This window comes from Aphelocoma coerulescens, chromosome 27, assembly GCF_041296385.1.
Source record: "Aphelocoma coerulescens isolate FSJ_1873_10779 chromosome 27, UR_Acoe_1.0, whole genome shotgun sequence".
NCBI classification, from domain to species: Eukaryota; Metazoa; Chordata; class Aves; order Passeriformes; family Corvidae; genus Aphelocoma; species Aphelocoma coerulescens.
The window spans coordinates 1,517,603-1,540,988 of NC_091040.1; the positions used below are offsets into that span (position 1 = coordinate 1,517,603).

Sequence of the window (23,386 nt, forward strand, 5' to 3'; positions counted from 1 at the left end):
GCGGCAGCCAATAGGAAGCGGCGGAGCGCGCGCGCCTCCGGGAGAGCTGGCAGCTCATTGGAGGAGGCGGAAGGGGCGGGACGAAGGAACCCGGAAGTGGTATGAGGGTACAAACAGGTGGGGGGGGCTCTTAAAGGGGCAGCGACCTCGGGGAGGGGGAGACGGGGACTTGGGGACATCGGGGACAAGAAGGGGACGCTGGGGACACAGAGGGACAGCCGGACTTGGTGACAATGGGCACAGGGAAGGTGGGGATGGGACATTTGGGCCTGGGGGGATTGTGACAAGGGACTGGGAGATGGGGACACGGGGATTTGGGGACACAGGGATTTGGGGACATGGGGATTTGGGGACAGTGGGAACAGGGAAGACAGGGATGGGATTTTTGGGCCTGGGGGGATTGTGACAAGGGACCGGGGATTTGGGGACACAGGGATTTGGGGACACGGGGCACAGGGAAGACAGGGATGGGATATGTGGCCCTGAGGGATGCTGTGACAAGGGACTGGGATTTGGGGACACGGGGATTTGGGGACAGTGAGCACAGGGAAGGTGGGGATGGGATATTTAGGTTTGGGGGCATTGTGACAAGGGACGGGGATTTGGGGACACAGGGATTTGGGGACACAGGGATTTGGGGACAGTGAGCAGAGGGAAGGTGGGGATGGGATATTTAGGTTTGGGGGCATTGTGACAAGGGATGGGGATTTGGGGACACAGGGATTTGGGGACACGGGGCACAGGGAAGACAGGGATGGGATATGTGGCCCTGAGGGATTCTGTGACAAGGGACTGGGATTTGGGGACACGGGGATTTGGGGACACAAGGATTTGGGGACAGTGAGCACAGGGTAGACAGGGATGGGATATTTAGGTTTGGGGGGATTGTGACAAGGGACGGGGATTCGGGGACACGGGGCACAGGGAAGACAGGGATGGGATATTTAGGTTTGGGGGCATTGTGACAAGGGATGGGGATTTGGGGACACGGGGATTTGGGGACAGTGAGCACAGGGAGGACAGGGATGGGATATTTAGGTTTGGGGGGATTGTGACAAGGGATGGGGATTTGGGGACATGGGGATTTGGGGACACGGGGCACAGGGAAGACAGGGATGGGATATGTGGCCCTGAGGGATGCTGTGACAAGGGACTGGGATTTGGGGACACGGGGATTTGGGGACAGTGAGCACAGGGAAGGTGGGGATGGGATATTTGGGCCTGGGGGGATTGTGACAAGGGAGAGGGATTTGGGGTCACGGGGATTTGGGGACACGGGGATTTGGGGACACGGGGCACAGGAAAGACAGGGATGGGATATTTAGGTTTGGGGGCATTGTGACAAGGGACTGGGATTTGGGGACACAGGGATTTGGGGACACGAGGATTTGGGGACAGTGAGCACAGGGTAGACAGGGATGGGATATTTAGGTTTGGGGGGATTGTGACAAGGGATGGGGATTTGGGGACACGGGGATTTGGGGACACGGGGCACAGGGAAGACAGGGATGGGATATGTGGCCCTGAGGGATTCTGTGACAAGGGACTGGGATTTGGGGACACGGGGATTTGGGGAGTGAGCACAGGGAAGGTGGGGATGGGATATTTAGGTTTGGGGGGATTGTGACAAGGGATTGGGATTTGGGGTCACAGGGATTTGGGGACACAGGGATTTGAGGACACAGGGATTTGGGGACACTGGGATTTGGGGACACTGGGCACAGGGAAGGCAGGGATGGGATATTTAGGTTTGGGGGGATTGTGACAAGGGACAGGGATTTGGGGACAATCCCAAGCTCCAGACCCAGCAGCTCATTAGGAACAGAGCCGATGGCGGTGGCAGAGCAGCAAATTTCCCACAAATAACCCCATTCCCAGCGGTTTTGGGGATTCCCACCAACAAATCCCAGCGTTCCACCCTCGGCTGAGGGAAAAGAGAGGGAAAAGGAGCCCGGATTTGCCTCTGGTGACTAAATTTATTTAGCAAGGAAAAGCTCCCGGCTGCCTCCGGGTACAGCTCAGAAAACTGGGAACAGATCCATCACATAATCCAGGGAAACGCCCTCGGGGGCGGGCACAACTCAAAAATAAAGTGGATTTGTTTAATTTAAAAGCTCCAAAGCAATATAATCTATGATACAATGTACACTGTACACGGGGAAAGGGGAGGAGGAAGGGGAGGGATCCACACATGGGGGGAAAAAAAAAAACAACAACAAAACGGGGATGAAAGCCCAAAATTCCACCAGAAAAAAGGGGAAAAAAAAAGAAAAAAAAAGGAAAAAGAAAGGAAAAAAAAGAAAGAAAAAAAAAAGAAAGAAAAAAAAGAAAGAAAAAAAAAGAAAAAAAAAAAGAAAGAATAAAAAAGAAAGAAAAAAAAAGAAAGAAAAAAAAAGAAAGAAAAAAAAAGAAGAAAAAAAAGAAGAAAAAAAAAAGAAAAAAAAGGGGGAAAACGCCGACGTTGCTGGGAAATAAAAATTGGGAGAGGGGAGGGGATGGATTTGCCAAGAGAGAGGGGGAAAAAAAAAGAAAAGAAAAAGAGTTTTAGGAGGAGGAAATCCAGGGGATTAAATAGATTTAAAAAAGCACTCATGATCCACAGGGTGGGGATGTGGGAGAGGGGGAGCGTAAGGCAACGATCTCCATAGAAAAAAAGGGATTTCCCAAAGGGAATATAGATATTTATAGCTATTTATAGACTTTAAATATATAAAGTAGGAATGTGCTGTGGAGCCTCTCCCGGGTGTCCCCTCCGTGCCCGTGGCTCCTGCCCCACATCCTGGGGCGCTCTGGGGAGGGGGGGAACAGCTCTGGGTCACCCCCTGACCCCTGTAGGGCCGCAGGGAGGGTCAACCCCACACCCCTTTTTTTTTTTTTTTTTTTTTTTATTATTATTATTATTATTTTTGGGGTGCTCAGGGGGGATGCCGGGGACATCCCCAGGGCTCCCCGCTCGGGAGTGCCGTGGATCCGGGATCCGGGGTGTTGGGATTGGAGGTGGGGAGGTGGTGGGGGGGGGGTGAAGGGCAGCTCCAGGCCCATCGTGGTCCCCCCCCCCCACTGTCCCCCTACAAGTTCTTGGTGACCAGGTGGGTTTTGTAGTGCTTGGTGAGGTGGTCGGAGCGCATGAAGCGTTTCTGGCACTGGGCGCACTCGAAGCGTTTGTCACCTGTGGGGAGAGGGGACGCTCAGGGGGTGGCACTCGGGGGGGGGATGGGGCAGTTTGGGACCCCCCCCCCATGCCTGTGTTGTCCCAAAGTGCCAGTGTGAGCCCCACGCCAGGGTGTGTCCCCCTATCCTTTTGTAGGATATTCCTGTCGCTGGGACAACCCCAAACCGAGCAGGAACGCCCCCAAAATGTTCCTAAATGATCCCCCCCCCCCACCCTGGGAATTCGGGGAGAACCTGCCCAGAGCTCTGCTGTGGCTCTTGGGGTGGTGATGACACCCCCAGGAAAGGTCCCTGTTAATCCCTGCCACCCCTGGGTAGGACACCTCTGTCACTGGGATAACCCCAAAGAAGCAGAGATTCCCTAAAATCCTCTAACAGCCCCAAAATCTTCCTAAATGATCCCCCCCCACCCTGGGAATTCGGGGAGAACTTGCCCAGGATCGTCCCACAGAGCTCTGCTGTGGCTCTTGGGGTGGTGGTGACACCCCCAGGAAAGGTCCCTGTTAATCCCTGCCACCCCTGGGCAGGACACCTCTGTCACTGGGATAACCCCAAAGCAGCAGAGATTCCCTAAAATCCTCCGACAGCCCCAAAATCTTCCTAAATGATCCCCCCACCCCGGGAATTCGGGGAGAACCTGCCCAGAGCTCTGCTGTGGCTCTTGGGGTGGTGGTGACACCCCCAGGAAAGGTCCCTGTTAATCCCTGCCACCCCTGGGCAGGACACCTCTGTCACTGGGATAACCCCAAAGCAGCAGAGATTCCCTAAAATCCTCCGACAGCCCCAAAATCTTCCTAAATGATCCCCCCCCACCCCGGGAATTCGGGGAGAACCTGCCCAGAGCTCTGCTGTGGCTCTTGGGGTGGTGGTGACACCCCCAGGAAAGGTCCCTGTTAATCCCTGCCACCCCTGGGCAGGACACCTCTGTCACTGGGATAACCCCAAAGCAGCAGAGATTCCCTAAAATCCTCTAACAGCCCCAAAATCTTCCTAAATGATCCCCCCACCCTGGGAATTCGGGGAGAACTTGCCCAGGATTGTCCCACAGAGCTCTGCTGTGGCTCTTGGGGTGGTGGTGACACCCCCAGGAAAGGTCCCTGTTAATCCCTGCCACCCCTGGGCAGGACACCTCTGTCACCGGGATAACCCCAAAGCAGCAGAGATTCCCTAAAATCCTCCGACAGCCCCAAAATCTTCCTAAATGATCCCCCCACCCCGGGAATTCGGGGAGAACCTGCCCAGAGCTCTGCTGTGGCTCTTGGGGTGGTGGTGACACCCCCAGGAAAGGTCCCTGTTAATCCCTGCCACCCCTGGGCAGGACACCTCTGTCACTGGGATAACCCCAAAGCAGCAGAGATTCCCTAAAATCCTCCGACAGCCCCAAAATCTTCCTAAATGATCCCCCCCCACCCCGGGAATTCGGGGAGAACCTGCCCAGAGCTCTGCTGTGGCTCTTGGGGTGGTGGTGACACCCCCAGGAAAGGTCCCTGTTAATCCCTGCCACCCCTGGGCAGGACACCTCTGTCACTGGGATAACCCCAAAGCAGCAGAGATTCCCTAAAATCCTCTAACAGCCCCAAAATCTTCCTAAATGATCCCCCCACCCTGGGAATTCGGGGAGAACTTGCCCAGGATTGTCCCACAGAGCTCTGCTGTGGCTCTTGGGGTGGTGGTGACACCCCCAGGAAAGGTCCCTGTTAATCCCTGCCACCCCTGGGCAGGACACCTCTGTCACCGGGATAACCCCAAAGCAGCAGAGATTCCCTAAAATCCTCCGACAGCCCCAAAATCTTCCTAAATGATCCCCCCACCCCGGGAATTCGGGGAGAACCTGCCCAGAGCTCTGCTGTGGCTCTTGGGGTGGTGGTGACACCCCCAGGAAAGGTCCCTGTTAATCCCTGCCACCCCTTGGCAGGACACCTCTGTCACCGGGATAACCCCAAAGCAGCAGAGATTCCCTAAAATCCTCCAACAGCCCCAAAATCTTCCTGCAGTCCCTTCCCAGTATCTCAAACCCCAAGATAATCTGGGGTCCAGGATCGTCCCAGTGCTGCCCTGGGGCTCTTGGGGTGGTGGTGACACCCCCAGGACAGGTCCCCTTTAATGCCCCCGTCCCCTTCCTGTGACACCTCTGTCACCCCCATCACTGGGACAACCCAAAAGCAGCAGAGACCCCAAAATCTTCCAGTCCCCCCCAAAAAACTCCAACCACAAACACAACTTGGGGTGTCCCACCCTCCCAGCGCTCCGGGGCAGGATTTGGGGTGAATTCTTTGGAAAAGGGGACCCCCCAGAGGAACCCCAGAGCTGTGTGAGTGACTGGGGTGGGATTTGGGGTGAATTCCTTGGAAAAGGGGCCCCTCTAGAGGAACCCCAGACCTGTGTGAGTGAGTGGGGCAGGCTGGGGTGGGATTTGGTGTGAATTTCTCATCAAAAGGGCCCCCCCAGAAGCACCCCAGACCTGTGTGAGTGACTGGGGCGGGATTTGGGGTGAATCCCTCAGGAAAAGGCCCCCCCAGAAGCACCCCGGACCTGTCTGAGTGACGGGGGCGGGCTGGGGTGGGATTTGGGGTGAATCCCTCACGAAAAGGACCCCCCCAGGAGCTGCCCAGACCTGTGTGAGTACCCGGGGCGGGATTTGGGGTGAATCCCTCACGAAAAGGCCCCCCCCAGAGGCACCGAGACCTGTGTGAGTGACCGGGGTAGGATTTGGGGTGAATTCCTCAGAAAAGGGACCCCCCCAGGAGCAGCCCAGACCTGTGTGAGTGACTGGGGCAGGATTTGGGGTGAATCCCTCATGAAAAGGACCCCCCTAGGAGCACTCAGACCTGTGTGAGTGACTGGGGCAGGATTTGGGGTGGGATTTGGGGGGAATTGCTTGGAAAAGGGAACCCTCCAGAGGCACCCAGACCTGTGTGAGTGACTGGGGCGGGATTTGGGGTGAATCCCTCAGCAAAAGGGCCCCCCCAGGAGCAGCCCAGACCTGTGTGAATACCCGGGGCAGGATTTGGGGTGAATCCCTCACGAAAAGGCCCCCCCAGAAGCAGCCCAGACCTGTGTGAGTGACCGGGACAGGATCTGGGGCAGGATTTGGGGTGAATTCCTCAACAAGGGGACCCCCCCAGGAGCAGCCCGGACCTGTGTGAGTGACGGGGGCGGGCTGGGGTGGGATTTGGGGTGAATCCCTCAGGAAAAGGCCCCCCCCAGGAGCAGCCCGGACCTGTGTGTGTGACGGGGGCGGGCTGGGGTGGGATTTGGGGTGAATCCCTCAGGAAAAGGCCCCCCCAGAAGCAGCCCAGACCTGTGTGAGTGACTGGGGCAGGATTTGGGGTGAATCCCTCACGAAAAGGACCCCCACAGGAGCACCCAGACCTGTGTGAGTGACTGGGGCAGGATTTGGGGTGGGATTTGGGGGGAATTGCTTGGAAAAGGGAACCCTCCAGAGGCACCCAGACCTGTGTGAGTGACTGGGGCGGGATTTGGGGTGAATCCCTCAGCAAAAGGGCCCCCCCGGAGGCACCAAGACCTGTGTGAGTGACGGGGGCGGGCTGGGGCGGGATTTGGGGTGAATCCCTCAGGAAAAGGCCCCCCCAGGAGCAGCCCAGACCTGTGTGGGTGCGCGCGTGCCGCTGCAGCTCGTCGGAGCGCGTGAAGCGCTTGCCGCAGAACACCCAGTTGCAGACGAAGGGCCGCTCGCCCGTGTGCAGCCGCACGTGCGCCCGCAGCAGCGACGTCTTGCGGAACGTCCGGCCGCACTCCGGGATGTGGCAGATGTGCTTCTTCTTCCCGGGATCGCCCGGCCTGCACAAGGAGGGGGGAGGAGGGGGAAGCACGGGATGAATCGGGATGAAGAGGTTTAAGGTCATCGAGTCCAACCTGTGAGTGGAGATGTTCTCAGCAAGCCCAGCCTGCCGCGTGCAGGTTTTGTTAAAGCCCTCCAGGGATGGTGGCTGTGCTCGTTCCTGGGCAGATTGAGGCGCCCAGTCGCTCCTTCAGTGAGGAATTCCTTTCTGATGTCTGACCCAACCTTCCCCTGGCACAGCCCAAGGCTGTGTCCTCTCATCCTGTCGCCGTTCCCCGGGAGAACAGACCAAACCCCGCCTGGCTGCGCGCTCCTGGCAGGGAGCTGTAGAGTGACAGCTCACTCTGGAGCCTCCTCTTCTCCAGGTTGAACAACCCCAGCTCCCTCAGCTGCTCCTCACAGGGTTTGTGCTCCAGACCCCTCACCAGCCTTGTTGTCCTTCTCTGGACACGCTCCAGCCCCTCAATGTCCTTCCTGAATTGGGGGGCCCAGAACTGGACACGGCGCTCGAGGTGCGGCCTCAGCAGTGCCCAGTACAGGGCAAGAATGACCTCCCTGGCCCTGCTGGCCACTCCATTCCTGATCCAGAGCAGGAGCCACTGCCCTTTTTGGCTCATGTTGGTTGTCCACCAGCACTCCCAGGTCCCCTTTCCGCCTGGGAAGGCGGGGTTATCCCGGGAGAGGCGGATCCAGCTCCGAACTCACCGCTTCTCGCCGTCCTTGCAGTTGGGGCAGGTGCAGGCCATCCTCCTCCTCTTCTCCCCGGGCTGGATGTCCCCGGACAGCGCCTGCTCCATCTGCAGCTGGATCTGGGTGGGGCTCAGCCCGCTGATGGTCACGTTGTTGCCGGACACGTTCTGCACCGTCAGCTGCTGCTGGCCTGGGGAGGGAAAAGTGGGATCAGGATCCATCCACGCTCCTCCCAGCGGACCCCAAATTTGTCCCTGCCTCCAGCCCCGCATGCAGCACAGCCCCCTTTGCCCCGTGCTGCTCCTGGTAAGTCCCTTTTTTCTGAATATACTGTGCGGTTTTTCAAAGTTTTCGGTTTTCGACCCTTTTGGGGGGCGGGGAAAAAAAGGATCAAAGAGGAAACAAAAAAGAAACTTTGAAAAAACGTGCAATATATTGAGCAAAAAAACGGGACTTACCCCGCAGCCTAAGGGCCGCTCCAGGCTCGGGCGTCCCTGGCAGCCGTGACGGGGGCTGGAAAGAAGAAGACGGGGTCAGCGTCAGCAAGCGGGATGGGGATTGGGAATGGGATCGGGATGGGATCGCTGCTCCTGGGGCAGCAGGGAGGGGGAAGAGGAGGAGGAGAAGGAGGAGGAGAAGGAGGAGGAGGAGGAGAAGAACAAGTGGGATTTGGCAGCGGAGGAGCGAAGGCAGCAGGGAGGGAGCGCAGGCGAAGCGCGAGGGATCCGCCGGGAAGGCAGCGCGGAGCCGAGGGACGCGGCAGCTCCGGAGGAGGTGGGAACGTCCTGGCTGAGCCCTGGCCCAGCTCATCACACCCGTGGGCAGCAGGTCCTACCGGTCCCCTCCACATCTGCCCCTGGAATCTCCAATTAAATCCCGCCCCCCCCCCCCCCCCTCTCTCCCCGGGAAAGCCGATCCCGGGAGAACGGCGGAGCGGGAAACCGCGCCGGGATGGGATTTGTGCTGACGCCGCTCGGAGCCGGGACAGGAGGAGCAGATTGCCACTGGCAAAGGCAGCTGCTGGAGCAGAAACCGCGGCAGGCAGCAGGTCTGGCTGGATCAGGAGGGAGATAAAACTCCCCACAGACACGGCTCCCTCCCCTCGGCTCCTCGGGAAAGGGCCAGCGGTGGAATGGGGGCCGGGGCGGCTGCAGGGACGTGACTTTCCCGGGATCGGGAGCACCAGGGTGGTGCCTGGCTGGTTTTGGGATTAAAGAAGATCCCTGGAGTGAGGGGGTCGCTGCCTGGGAATGGTGATCCCTGGCCATGGAGCTGGAAGAACGGAGCTGTGTGTGTGAAGGTGCCTGTGCCGGGTTTGGGAACTCGGGAGAGTTCCTCGTTCCCAGGGGATGCAGGGAGATGTTCCAGCCCCGGGATGGGGGGATCTAGAATGGGATCCATGGCAGGGGTGGCTGCAGGAGGGACAGCTGTGTCCCTCTGCTCAGCTGGGTCCCAATTCTCTGGGAAAAAAACCACCTCAGGGATTTGGGAACAGAGCTGACAAGGCAACAGAGCTGGGCTGAGCTCCCGGGAAACCTCAGATGCTTCCTGCAGCTGTGTCCCTGCTATCCACAGCCTGCCAGGATACGCCTGGAATCACCCAAAGCACACTTTGGGAAACACTCCCGGCTTCCTGGAGCCACCACAGAAAGTGCTGACACCTCCTGCACAACCACACTCCCCCCCCCCCGTCAGGGCCCACGAGGGATCCCATCCCACCCTCAGGAGCCTCGGGGAGCCGCTCACCCACCCCGTCCCCCCAACTCCTCCCGCCCGGTGCCACCCACCTCCGGTGTTGGTGATGGTGACGGGGACACCCTGCACCTGCACGCCGTTGATGTTGATGGTCTGCATGGCCTGGGCAGCTGCTGCCAGCTGTGCTGCGTTCAGGCTCAGGATGCCCCCGGCCGGGGCGATTTTGGGCAGCGGCCGCTCCTTGCGCGGGGCCGGTTTGCGGCCGCCGGGGCCGGGGCTGCGGGACACGGGGCTGCCGCAGGACGTCCCCGACGAGGGAGCCACGGCCATGGAGGAGGCCTCCTGGAGCAGCACGGTCTGCAGCTCGCCTGAGGGGGTCTTGAAGTAGACCTGGAGGAGAGGAAGAGGGGTGGGATCCGGCCGCACAAGCCCAGGAATTGTGGGGATGGTTTGGGTCGGGATGGAGCTTAAAGATCGGCTCATTTCAACTTCCAGGGACATCTTTTGTTGTCCCAGGTGGCTCCAACCTGGGCTTGGACACTTCCAGGGATGGGGTGGCCGCAGGTTCTCTGGGAATTCCATCCCAGCCCCTCCCCACCCTCACGGGGAAGTGAATGTGGACCTTTGTGGTCCTCCTGGAGGAAGGAGAAAGGGCCTGGCTTTTGCTCAAGGCAACACAAAGACACCAACCCCTCTCCCAGCACCCCTCATTTCCCAGGAACTCCCCAGCAGGCTGGCTCATCCCAACCCCAGCACTGGGCAGGTTTCAGGGACACCAGAGCCCCTCCAGGCCCTATAAGAGCAGAATGGCCAGGCTGGGAGAGCTCCCAAACCCCTGCAGAGGGAACGGCTCCAGCAGCTGATGCTCCCAACCACCAGAGAACCCCCCCAGCAACACCTAAACCAGACCCGAAGCCGGGAACGCCTCACAAACCCTTCCAGCTCCTAAATCCTGGGAGTGACGCTCAGAGGAACCAGCAGAGACAGACCCTCTTCCCTACCCCAAACAGGCCATACCTGGGTGGGAGTGGGCTCGGCCGCCTGGATCTGGAAGTTCTGCGAGGATTTCTGGGGCACGGTGGGCAGCGTGGCCGAGGCGGCCTGCACCACGCGCAGCGCCTGCTGCGGGATCTGCACCACCTGCGACTCCTGCTTGGGCTGCACCACCTGCACCTGCTGCACCACGGCCGGCTGCCCCGAGCCCGGGCTCTGCACGATCAGCAGGTTGTTGCCAGCCTGGATGATGTTCTCCGCCGTGGTCTCGATCAGCACCGTCTCCACCTGCTCGGCCACGGCCACGGCGGCCGGCTGGGTGGGGGACATGGCCTTTTTCCGAGGCTTTTTGCTGGGTTTGGAAGGGCTGTCCGTGAGGAGCTGGGTCTGGCCGCCCGTCTCGGGGCTCACCAGGTTGTTGACGGGCAAGGTCAAGGTGACGTTGCTGGCCCCGGGCAGTTTGACCACGCCGCCGCCCGTGCCCGATGCCGCCGCCGCCGCTTTCTGCGCCGGGGCCGGTTTGATGGGCACGGGCTTGTGCGAGGAAGAGGAAGGCGTGAGGATGGCCTGGTTGGTGCCTGGGATGATCTGGATCTGGTTGGGCTGCACCTGGATGGTCTGAGGCGTGCCAGGCTGCAGCTGTGGCACCGCCTGGTACTGGATGTTGGAGGAGGACGAGGACGAGGACGAGGAGCGCGAGCCTTTGTTGAGCACGGCCGGGTTCTGGATGGCGAAAACCAGCTGCCCGCCGGGGTAGGAGGTGCCCACCTGGGAGCCCTGGATCTGGAAGAGGTTCCCTTTGGAGGACAGGATGCCGATGCTGTTCTTGGCCGAGCCCAGGGGCAGCGGGGCGGGTTTGATGGGCACCAGTTTGCGAGGGGTGGGCTGCGGAGGGGCCGGCGGCGTCACGGCGGCTTCCACGGCGGGGGGACCGATCTTGCTACATGTGGCTGCCAGCAGGGCCAGGGGAGAGGGCTGGGAGTCCTGGGGAGACAGGGAAATCAGTGCCAAGCACCCGCAGAAACCAGCCCGTGCTAATGAGACACCCCTGATTAAGGGAGCTGCTTAATTGCCCCACCTGTGCCTTTACGGGATCGCAGAATTCCAGGATCGCTGCGGTTGGAAAGGATCTTTGAGATCATCCAGTCCAACCTGGGTGACACTTTGTCACTGGGTGCCACGTCCAGCCTGTCCTTAAACTCCTCCAGGTGACCTCACCACCCCCCTGGGCAGCCCATCCCAAACAAACCCATTCCTAAATTTTCCTCTGATGAAATCCCTGCCCATGTCCAGCACCCCACTGCTTTTAGCAGTGGTGACATCGGGACGGTGACAACCTTTAAATCCCATTCCTGCGTCCTTAAAACCACCACGAGGCTGTGGATATCCTGGAAACTTCCTGGGATTCACCCCCTAGAACATCACAGACAGCTCGGATCCCAAACCCACCCCGAGCTACACGAGAGACCCTCAGGGAAAACACAGGGAGGAGCAACAAACACCGGGATCAGGACTGGGAATGAGCCCCCAGAGTGGCTCCAGGGCCTGTCCTGCTGTCCTGGCTCCTCCTGCATCCCAGGAAAACTCCTGAGGACGGGCTGGACTCACCTGGGCGGCGGAGGCGGCCGGCTGCAGGTATTCACTGGGGCTGACGGCAGCAGTGGCAGCCATGCTGTTCCTCGAGCTGTGGGGACAGGGAGCGGGCAGGGATCAGCCCAGCAGCTCCTCAGGGAGCCCAGCTCGAGGCTCTGATCCCAAAGGGATTCCCCTGGGATCTCCCGGAATCATCCCACCTCACCCACACCTTCAGAGGGGCGACGGAACCGCCCCCGGCGCGTCACCTTCTCCCCAGGCTTTGGCCTTCGTTTGCTTCCCAGAGGGAAATCCCAGCGAGGGCTCCCGGATCTCCCTCGTTTTCCTGCAGCCCAGCACAGCCCTGGCTTGAAGGAGCAGCCCCCCAAAACTGACTGAGCCCCCCCAGCCTCGAAGCAGGTGCGCCCGGCGAGCCGAAATCTTCCTGTTTGCAGCCCTAAACCTTCCCATTCCAGCCTGAAACCTTCCCATTCCAGCCCAAAATCTTTCCAGCCCGAAACCTTCCTGTTTCCAGCCCAAAATCTTCCTATTCCTAGCCTGAAATTATCCCAGTTCCAGCCTGAAACTTTCCCATTCCCAGCCTGAAACTTTCCCATTCCCAGCCCGAAACCTTCCTGTTTCCAGCCCAAAATCTTCCCATTCCCAGCCTGAAATTATCCCAGTTCCAGCCTGAAACCTTCCCATTCCCAGCCCAAAATCTTCCCATTCCCAGCCCAAAATCTTCCCATTCCAGCCCAAAATCTTTCCAGCCCGAAACCTTCCTGTTTCCAGCCCAAAACCTCCCCATTCCCAGCCTGAAACCTTCCCATTCCCAGCCCAAAATCTTCCCATTCCCAGCCTGAAATTATCCCAGTTCCAGCCTGAAACCTTCCTGTTTCCAGCCCAAAATCTTCCCATTCCAGCCTAAAATCTTCCCAGTCTGAAACCTTCCCATTCCCAGCCCAAAATCTTCCTGTTTCCAGCCCAAAATCTTCCCATTCCAGCCTGAAACTTTCCCATTTCCAGCCCGAAACATTCCCATTCCAGCCTGAAATCTTTCCAGCCCAAAATCTTCCCATTCCAGCTCCAAAATCTTCTCATTCCCAGCCCCAAAACCTTCCCATTCCCAGCCCTGCTGCCTGTTTTTCCAACTTTGGGAATTAAAAGGAATTCAGGGCAAGATTCATGGCTTTGAACAATTTCTTTTTAAGGGTTTAAGCCAGGGGGGAAAAAAAAAATAAAAAGACTCCTAAATCCTCACGATTTGCTCCGTGTTTTCTTCTGGATGTGGAGACAAATTTCCTTTGGCAAGTTTCCCTGGCCACTCCATCAGATTTCCCTGGATAAGCACGGGCTGGCTGAGGGTGACAGGGACAGCCCCGACCTCGGAAAGACCCTTCCTGGGAGCAGCCAGGATGTGGGAAAAAAAGGGGAAAACGAGGAATTTCCTTTGTTTTGAAGCTGCCAGGACCCTTAAACCGGGAGAGAATTCCTCCAGATGGAGGAGCAGCCAAAATCTCCTGCAAAACCCCAGGTGAGACCTCTTGGATATCCCGGGATATCGGGTCCTTGCAGGGAATGGGGAGTTTTTCCTCAAACAGAGCCACTGAGAGCTGGGAAAACCGGGAAAAGTCACAAAGTGGGAACAGATCCAGCTCCAAATCCTTGGGAAGAGGCAGGTGGGAGTCGCGGGTGCCTTGGGAAAGGGCGCCCATTCCCTTGGGATCTGCCCAGGGCTGGCCCGGGATAAACGGGAATGTTCTTCCCGGGATTTTGTGCGGCTGCTTCCATGGGAATTAGAGCCGAGGATGCTGCGAATCGGAGCAGGGCTGAGCCCCGCCAGAGAGGAGGCAGATCCCGGGAAAAATCCCATTATCCCGGGAAAATAAATGGGGATTTGACCAAGGGAAGCCCGGGGTGATCTCTCCGTGTGTTTCCCACCCGTGGTGGGAGCTCGAGTGGAGCAGAACGCCCAAAAATCCATGGAAAACTCCCCAAAAAAAAAAAAAACCAAACCCCTCGGGATTAACAAAACCTCCCCCAAGAGGAGCAGCTCCATTTGTTTTTCCAGGGAAAACGAACATTCCAAGCCTAAAGGAGCTCAAGCACCCGCGGATTTCCATATCAACAGCAGGAAATCGGGCAAAGCCTCGGGATAATCCCGGCCGGGATTTACAGAGGGATTGGGTTCAAACCTGCTCCGGGGCTCGCCAGAACCCACTTTGGGGTTTGTTGGGTTGTTTTTTTTTTTTAAATTCCCGGTGTTTTGGGGAATAAAGAGGAAAAGCAGCTGAAATCCAGGGAGCTGGGAGCACGGGAAGGAGCAGCCTCCGGGATGAAAGAGTGGGAATCGAAGTGGATCTTGGGGAACCCTCGAGGAGGGAAACTTCCAGTAGCATCACAGCGTCCTGCTGGGGCTGGACACGCTCAGGAATCGGGGAGAACGCCGCGTGTTTGTCCCCTTGGTGCACCCCAAAACCCGGGGTGGGTCCTGCCACTGCCCAAACCCCAGGAATCCCACCGAGGGAAAGGAATCCCACCAGGAAAAACAGCCCCGAACTCCACCAGGGAAATTCGGGGACCGTCCCAAATCCCACCAGGGAAATGAATCCCAGCAGGGAAATTCGGGGACCATCCCAAATCTCACCAGGGAAACGAATCCCAGCAGGGAAATTCGGGGACCATCCCAAATCCCACCAGGGAAATGAATCCCACCAAGGGAAAACAGCCCCGAATCCCAGCAGGGAAATTTGGGAACCATCCCAAATCCCACCAGGGAAACAAATCCCCCACTCCCAGAGCCCCAATTCCTCCAGGGAAATGAACCCTTCCAAGGGAACCATCCCAAATCCCATCAGGGAAATGAATCCCAGCAGGGAAATTCGGGAACCATCCCAAATCCCACCAGGGAAACGAATCCCTCCCTCCCAGAGCCCCAAATCCTCCAGGGAAATGAACCCTTCCAAGGGAACCATCCCAAATCCCATCAGGGAAATGAATCCCACCAAGGAAATTTGGGAACCATCCCAAATCTCACCAGGGAAATGAATCCCACCAGGGAAATTCGGGAACAATCCCAAATCCCACCAGGGAAATGAATCCCCCACTCCCAGAGCCCCAAATCCTCCAGGGAAATGAACCCTTCCAAGCGAACCATCCCAAATCCCACCAGGGAAATGAATCCCACCAAGGGAAAACAGCCCCGAATCCCAGCAGGGAAATTTGGGAAACATCCCAAATCCCACCAGGGAAACAAATCCCACCAGGGAAATTCGGGGACCATCCCAAATCCCATCAGGGAAATGAATCCCCCCCTCCCAGAGCCCCAAATCCTCCAGGGAAATGAACCCTTCCAAGCGAACCATCCCAAATTCCACCAGGGAAACGAATCCCACCAAGGAAATTTGGGAACCATCACAAATCCCATCAGGGAAATGAATCCCACCAGGGAAATTCGGGAACCATCCCAAATCCCACCAGGGAAATGAATCCCACCAAGGAAATTCGGGAATCATCCCAAATCCCACCAGGGAAATGAATCCCACCAAGGGAAAACAGCCCCGAATCCCAGCAGGGAAATTTGGGAACCATCCCAAATCCCACCAGGGAAACGAATCCCCCCCTCCCAGAGCCCCAATTCCTCCAGGCCAATGAACCCTTCCAAGGGAACCAAACCAAATCCCACCAGGGAAATGAATCCCACCAAGGAAATTTGGGAACCATCCCAAATCTCACCAAGGAAATGAATCCCACCAGGGAAATTCGGGAACCATCCCAAATCCCACCAGGGAAACGAATCCCACCAGGGAAATTCGGGAACAATCCCAAATCCCACCAGGGAAATGAATCCCACCAGGGAAATTCGGGAACCATCCCAAATTCCACCAGGGAAACGAATCCCACCAGGGAAATTCGGGAATCATCCCAAATCCCACCAGGGAAATTCGGGAATCATCCCAAATCCCACCAGGGAAACGAATCCCACCAGGGAAATTCGGGGACCATCCCAAATCCCACCGCGGCAACAGCTCCCCCGACGGGAACCAGCCCGAATCCCTCTCCAAACCCCACAAAATCCCCATCCCCAACTCCCCCCTCCGCGCATCCCCAGCCCCGCCACCCCCCCAAAAAAAAAAAAAAAAAACCCCAAAACCGGGGCGGCTCCCGCAGACCCCGACCCGCACCCCACGTGTGGGGGGTGCCGGGCCCACCCCGCCCCCGCTGCCCCGGGACCCCCCCGAGCACCCCGGGAGGCCCCCCCAGAACTGACCCCGCCACCTCCGGACCGGGATGAGGCGAGAATCCCCGGGGACCCCCCCTCACATCACACCCCGGGCCGCCCCCCCCCCCCCCACCCCCGGCCCCTCCGGGCGGTCCCGGGAGAGGCGGGTCCGAAAGGCCGGGCCCGCCCCCGACCGGGCCCCGGCGCCGGAAGCGCCGCCCGCCCGCCGGGCGCTGGGGGAGGGCGGGCCGGGGAGGCCGCAGGTCGCTCCCCGCCCCCGGTGGCTCCGGTGTGGCCGCGCCCCGGCCCCGCTCCCCCCGCACTGACCGGCCGGGGGCGGCGGCGGCTCCGACCCGCTCACGGCGCCATCTTCCTCCGCCGGGCACCGCCCTGCTGCGCCCGCCCCGCGAGGGGTTTTCGACCAATCGCCGGCCGGCTTGCCGGCGTGCTGGCCAATGGGCGGCGAGATGGTGGAGCGGCGGCCAATCCGCGGCGGGACGGTGGTTTATGGGCAGCTGCTCCGAGCAATGGGGCTCGTGATGGAGGGACCGCTGCGCCAATGGGCGCGGAGCTCCGAGGTGACGGACGGCGGCCGAGAGCCAATAGCAGGGTGGGTTTTTGATTGACAACGCAAGCAGCCAATAGACGCGAGCCCAGCTTGTGTCCATCGGCTGTTTGATTGACAGGCCTCCGGGGGGGCGGACTTCCTCGTGGGCGGGATCCGCCCAAAACACGGATGTTGATTGGTCAGCCGATTTCGATTGACAGATTGATGAAGCAATGGAATGGGCGAGGAGGACGAGCTGCGCTTGTGATTGGCGGAGGGGGGTCGGAGCAGTTGAAGCCGGATGACGTCAGCTGCGTGTTCCCCCCCCGCGGGTGGGGAGTCCCGGGGATCCCCCTCTCCCCCCCACCCATCAAAGGCTCCTCGGGGCACCCCGGCGTGGTCAGTGAGGAGCATTGGGGGGGGGTCCGGGTGTGACGTCACCCAACAGTGGCTCCCGAAGGACCCCAACACCCCCGGCGTGGGGGGCACAGCGGGGTTCCCGTCCCCCTGCAGAGCTCGGGGTGCTCAGGGGGGCTGGGGGTCCCCACAGCCCCCCCCCCTCCCCTCCCCCCAGAGCTGGGGTGCTGGGGGAGCTCGGGGTGCTCGGAGGGTTTGGGGTCCCCGGTTCTCTTGTAGGGTTCGGGGTGCTCCGAGGGGTTCCCGGTCCCCTTTCGGAGGTTGGGGTGCTCGGGTGGGTTCTGGAGGGGTTTTGGGGTGCTCACTCCCCTGGCAGTGCTCAGGGTGCCGGGGGGGGATTAGGGGTGCCCAGTCCCCGTGCGGATTTTGGGGTGCTCAGGAGGGCTCGGCTTCACAAAGATCGGGGCGTTCCGGGGGTTCAGGGGGTGCCCAGCCCCCTTCTCCGAGGGGCTCGGGGTTCTCTGAGAGGATGGGGGGGGGGACTCAGGCTCCCCTTGCCGAGGTTCGGGGGGGAGGGGGGGGCTCAGGCTCCTTGGTTTTGGGGCGCTCCAGCTGCCAGAAGTGACAGCGATCCCCAACCCCTTTGCAGAGCTCGGGGGGTGCCCAAAGCGGACGGGGACCCCCAACCCCTCACCAAGATCGGGGTGCTGGGGTGCAGGAGGTCCCAGCGGGGCTCGGGGGTCGCCGCCGCCGCCGGGGGTCCCGCCCCCACCCCGCGGCCCCTCGGCGGTGCCAGCCCGGGGGTGCCCAGCTGGCTCCAGCCCCCACGGGACCAGCAGCTCCCACTGGAGCCAAATAATTGCTCGGTGCTTTGTTGTGCCGTGTCTGTGGCCGCGGGGCCTCCATTTGTGGGAACCTGCTGTGGCGAGAGCCTCCCTTTAATTACCGCCCTCCCCGCGCTCCGCTTACTCATCACCGCCTGGCACCGGCGCCCCGACCCCCGCCCCGACACCCCAAAAGCCACCCGGGGGTCCCGCCGGGCTGCCGGAGCCCTCCGCAGCCACCCCGGCACCCCCCCGGCTCCATCCCGCCCCTGGGGCGCTGCAGGTGGAAGGGGCGGGGGTGGGGTTGGGTGGCCCGGAGGGGTTCCCCGGGGCTTGGGGACACTCGGGGACATCCCCAGGGACACTGCGGCTCCGGCCAAGCTCGTAAAAGCCGCGGGAGCAGCGCGGACGCGGGCGTTGGGTCTCTGTGCCGGGGACACGGGGACAGCCACGTGTGGGACGTGGCCGCGGCTCGGTGGCACCCGGCCCGGACCCCGATGCTGGCCCTGCGCCCCGCAGCGGGACCCCGGAGCTGGCGGGGGACATCCCAAATGGCATCGTCACCTCCCAGGGGCGGCACCCCGCGCTGGGGACCCGGCGGCATCAGCCCGGGCTGGCGGGGGGCATCCCAAATGGCATCGCCACCCGGGCTGCGGAGCCCCGGCGACGACCCCACAAGCGCGGCCCAGGCTGCCGGGGGACATGGCAGGTGGCACTGCCACCCTCCAGGGAGGGGACACCGGCTGGGGACCCCGAGCGGGGCTGGCACGGAGGGAGGGGCCAGGGTGGGACCCCCGGAGCCCCCCCGGGTGGGCAGCGGCTCGCGGGAGGCTCCGCTCCGGCCGGTCCCGCCCCGCCTGAAGGGACAAGTCCCGGCCTGTCGCTCCCTGCCTCAGTTTCCCCCGGGCGGGAGTGACGCGATCCGTGTCACCGTGCCTGGGAAAGGGACATCGCCACCGTCCTGGAGGTGACACTGCTGCGCAGGGAGGGATGCGCTGGTTGGCACGGCGTGGCTGCGATGGGGACACGGGGACCCGGGTCTGTGCAGGGAGGGGGGGACAGGGACGCCCAGGTTGGTACAGTAAGGCTGGGATGGGGACACGGGGACACGGGGACACGGGGACACGGGGACACGGGGACACACAGCACGCTCAGGCTGCACCGGGAGGTCCCGGAGGACCCAGAGGAGCCGGAGCGGTGACACGGAGCGAGGACACGCCATGCCTGCAGTCCCTCTGCCCGCTGTCCCCAAGCCCCCCGTGCCCGCCCCGTGCCAGCGGGACGCGCCCAAGCCCACGCTCGGTCACGGGAACTGCGGCTCCTCCCCCGTCCCCGTCCCTCAGCGTCCCCAGCCCCGTGTCCCCGTCCCCAGTGCAGCCGGGTCCCATCCCCGGGGCACCCATGTCCCCTTCTCCCGGTGCCGCTGTCCCCAGCGTGTCCCTGTCCCCGTGCCCGCTGCATCCCCGCGTCCCCGTTCCCCGTCCGTGTGTCCCATCCCTGCTCCAGCCCCGTGTCCCTGTCCCTGTCCCCAGTGCATCCACCTGTCCCAATTCCCTCTGCACCCATGTCCCCATTCCCGCTGCAGCCCCGTGGCAGTGTCCCTGTCCCCACAGCACCCGCGTGTCCCAATTCCCATCCAGGTGTCCCATTCCCACCACATCCGCGTGTCCCATTCCCAGCGCAGCCGTGTCCCCACGTGCCCAGTTCAGCCCAGTGTCCCCGTCCCCGTCCCTGTCCCGTCCCTGTCCCCGTTCCCGCTGCCTCCACGTGCCCCGTGCCGGGCGGGCGCTGCCGGGCGCTCCCCACCCCGTGCCGGGCAGGTTTCCCCAGGCCGTGACTGACAGCCGGGCCGGTTGGGCGCAGATACGGCAGCGAGATTAGCACGGGACTAATTAAAACTCAAATTAAAAATCGCATTTAACCCTCCACCGAGCCGCCAGCTCCGTCGCCGCGTCGCAGAGGTCGAGTCCCGACAGTAATTCCTGCTCCCGCTGAGGAAACGCCGCCTCCGGGCACGCCGTGACCTGGCGCACGCTGCGGGCAGGGGAATCCCGTCGCGATAATCCCGATAGATATCTCTGCCAGGCTGGCAGGTGGCCCTGTCCTCGGGGAGCAGGTGGGCAGCCCCTTGCCAGCTGTCCCCCAGGGCACGATGGCTGGCACGGGGCTCGGTCGTTGTCCCCGCGCTGGCCCAGCTTGGGCACAGGCAGGGGGCCGTGTCCCACCATTTATTGTGACCCCCCCGTGGGGCTGTGACCACCGCGTGGGGACCGTGACACCCCCCCCCCCCCCCCAGGACTGCGACCACCCCACAGGGCTGTGACCACCCAGGGCCACCCCCATCCCTTCCTCACCTGGCATCGTCCCCACCGTGCCACCTCCAAGAGTCTCGGGGTCCCCCCCGGGCTCCCACCAGCACCCTCAGCGGGTTCGACGTCACCCCTCGGGGCCGTCTGGGCGTGGGGCCCCCCAAAACCCCCGGGGAGCTCCGTCTGTCCCCGTCTGAGGCCCCGCGGGCACCCCCGGGGTGTCCCCCCGGGACGGGGCGACCCAGACGGCGCAGCCCTGCGGCACCCGCGGCAGAGGCCCCTCGGGGACCCCTCCGGGGCACCCCGACTGCGTGATCAGCACCCACCCGCGTGGGAGGGCGCACAGGGATGTGCTCGGGGCCAGGGATGAGCTCAGACACGCGGGGTGACACCCGCTGCGCGCACAGCGACGGGGACGCGCTCCTGCCCCACTCCCCTCTCCGATTTCTTGTGCGGCCCAGGAGGAAATCGCCGGCCTTTCCGGAGCCAGGAGCGTTTGAAGTGCTCGGCCACAGGGCTGGGAGGAGGCTTGGGATGTCCCTTTGTCCCCCAGCATCGTCCTGGGGCCTGAGGCGACATCGCTGTGCCTCTGTTCCTCCATCCGCGTGGTACTGAGGGGGCCGGGAGGTGACTGTCCTGCTCCATCCCTCTGTCCTGCTCCATCCCTCTGTCCTTCTCCATCCCTCTGTCCTGCTCCGTCCCTTCATCCCCCACCCCGATTTCCCCTGGGGCCAGCGCTGTCCCCAAGCCCCAGAGCTGTAGGGCTGCGCCTCCCCAGCCCGGTCCTGCCCTTGTCCCCCTCCCTGTCACCCACCAGGGCACAGCGACGGCCGTGTCCCCTCCGGGCCAGGCTGTGCCCAGCTCTGGGGACACCTCTGGCCAGTGGGGGGGACGCCCCGAGGTCCCGCTGCAGTTTTGGGGAGCACCGACCCCTCCTGTCCCCACCGCGAACCCACCCGTCCCTCCTCGGTCCCCCGCCGGAGCTCCCTGATCACTCGGAGGGATTGGAGGCATTTGCCTCTTGCCTTATAATTTATGCAAATGAGCTCTGTAATTAGCTGTAATTTCAAGGCACTGGCTCGGGGTTTCAGACACTCGGTGGCGAGAGGAGATCCCCCCTGGAATGCGCCGGGATTCCCTTCCCATGCGTGGTCCCAGGCTCTGCTTGAGGGGGCTCCCCAGACCCCAAATCCTGGTCCCCCCGGTCCCCCCAGTCCTGTGCCACTGCCTCATCCCGTTTCCAGCCTCATCCCAGCAGGATCCCTGCCCAAGATCTGTGTTTTGGGATGGGTCTGGAGGGTCCCAGTGGGGTTTTGGGGGCCGGTGCTGGCGGGATGAGGCGGTCAGGGCCTTCCCACATCCTCATCCCTGTCCCCACGGTGTTCCCCACATCCTCCCACCCCGCAGCCCCTTCCTGGAGCGGGGCCTCGCTGGGAATGGCGGGGATGGGAGCAGCTGGGACCCTCCTGCACTGGGAGAACTGGGAGAACTGGGAGAAGTCCCCGGAGCGAAGGGACGTGGGACAGGCCAGGTGTGCAGGGTGCACGGGTGGCTGAGGGGCAGCTGGGGACCGGGAGACACGGTCCCTGCTCCCTGTGGTGGCACGGCAGGGACGGGGATGGGGACTGGGATGGGGACTGGGATGGGGACTGGGATGGGGACTGGGATGCGGATGGCCGGAGCTGCACACGCCCAGTTTGCCCCAGAGAGCTGTTGGTGGCCACGATCCAGCCCCCAACAGGGGTCAGCCAGGGAGCCCGAGGCCACCAACAACACTCGGGGGTCCCCAAGCTGGAGCAGCCACAGGAACGGCCCTGGATCCTCCTGGGCAAGCAGAGGAGAGGAAACGCATCCTCTGCAGTTGGGGATCCCCCCAAATCCCCCATATGTGCCCTACAGAGCCCCGTGCGTGTGTTCAACCCATTTCTGCACAACCAACCCTCACCAGCCGCTCGTCCTGCCCCTTCCCACCCCGGCATCCCCACGGCAGGATATCCCCATCCCGGGGTCCCCATCCCAGGATCCCCATCCTGGGGTCCTCATTCCAGGATCCCCATCCCAGTGTCCCCATTTCAGGGTCCCCTTTCCAGGATCCCCATCCCGAGGTCCCCATCCCGAGGTCCCCATCCCAGGATCCCCATCCCGGGGTCTCCATCCCGAGATCCCCATCCCGAGGTCCCCATCCCGAGGTCCCCATTCCAGGATCCCCATCCCGAGATCCCCATCTCAGGGTTCCCATTCCAGGGTTCCCATTCCAGGGTCCCCATCCCAGGGTCCTTATCTCAGGGTCCCCATCCCGGGGTCCCCCATCCCGGCATCCCCATCCGAGGATCCCCATCCCGAGGTCCCCATTCCAGGGTCCCCATCCCAGGATCCCCATTCCAGGGTCCCCATCCCGAGATCCCCATCCCGAGACCCCCATCCCAGGGTCCCCATCCCAGGATCCCCATTCCAGGGTCCCCATCCCAGGGTCCCCACCCTCCACGCCCACCCCGGGACGCCCCTCCCGGAGCCGGGCCGAGCCGGGCCGAGCCGGGCCGTGGGGCCGCGCTCAGCCCACGAGGCAGCCGCGTTTCGGTGGCGGCGGCGGTGGAGCCATCCCTGCTGCGATGATGAAAACCAGGAGAGTTTTCCCCAAGGCGAAGGAGGAGCTCCCTGCACCCTCCGCCCGGCCGGGCGCTTGGCAGGCTCGCCGGGAGATGCGGGCTCCCACGCGCCAGCCGGGATCCTGGCGCTGCCAGCCCGGTCCCGGCTCTGCGGGGCCACCAGCGCCTTTTCCCGTGCGATGTGGGGACGGCTGGGCTCCCACCGCGCCCACCGGGGTCCCCACGGGGCTCTGGCGGCCACCGGCCGGGCGCAGGGGTTTGAAATGGGGACAGGACGCGCCGGTGATTAAGTGGCTCCACTGGCCGTGGTGTTGTCACCCGGCAGCTGCCGGGGTTTGGCCCTGCCGGCAGCCTCGGGGGGGGGACACGGGAGACAGGGGGGTTGGACACCCCCGCCCGGGTGGGGACAGGCTCAGCCAGGACCTTCCGGGCTTCTTTGGGCTGCCCCAAATCCATCGGGGTCACGGTGGGTCCTGCCACCAGCGTCCCACTCCCTCCTGCCGCGGGTCCGGCTCTGACCCCGAAATTGTCCCCGGTGTCCATCCCTGTCCCATTTATCCCACGGCCCAGGCCCGAGGCGCCACGGGGGGCACCGAGC

The 23,386-nt window shown here is 62.0% G+C and overlaps 1 protein-coding gene and 1 long non-coding RNA gene across 2 annotated transcripts; one reads left to right on the top strand and one right to left on the bottom strand.

The window, feature by feature from the left end:
* Window positions 1–17: 17 nt before the first annotated feature.
* Window positions 18–2,113, top strand: LOC138099228 (uncharacterized). The gene is made up of 2 exons (XR_011146690.1): window positions 18–99; window positions 1,879–2,113. It is a non-coding gene; the product is annotated as an uncharacterized lncRNA (long non-coding RNA).
* Window positions 2,114–2,452: 339 nt separating this feature from the next.
* SP2 (Sp2 transcription factor) lies at window positions 2,453–16,523 on the bottom strand. The gene is made up of 7 exons (XM_068996349.1): window positions 16,473–16,523; window positions 11,960–12,035; window positions 10,376–11,335; window positions 9,451–9,748; window positions 7,679–7,853; window positions 6,779–6,972; window positions 2,453–3,169 (listed from the first exon to the last, which is right to left on the bottom strand). Exons 2-7 carry the CDS (start codon window positions 12,020–12,022, stop codon window positions 3,069–3,071), a joined length of 1,791 nt encoding a protein of 596 aa, XP_068852450.1. The 5' UTR covers window positions 12,023–12,035; window positions 16,473–16,523; the 3' UTR covers window positions 2,453–3,068.
* Between the last annotated feature and the right edge of the window lie 6,863 nt (window positions 16,524–23,386).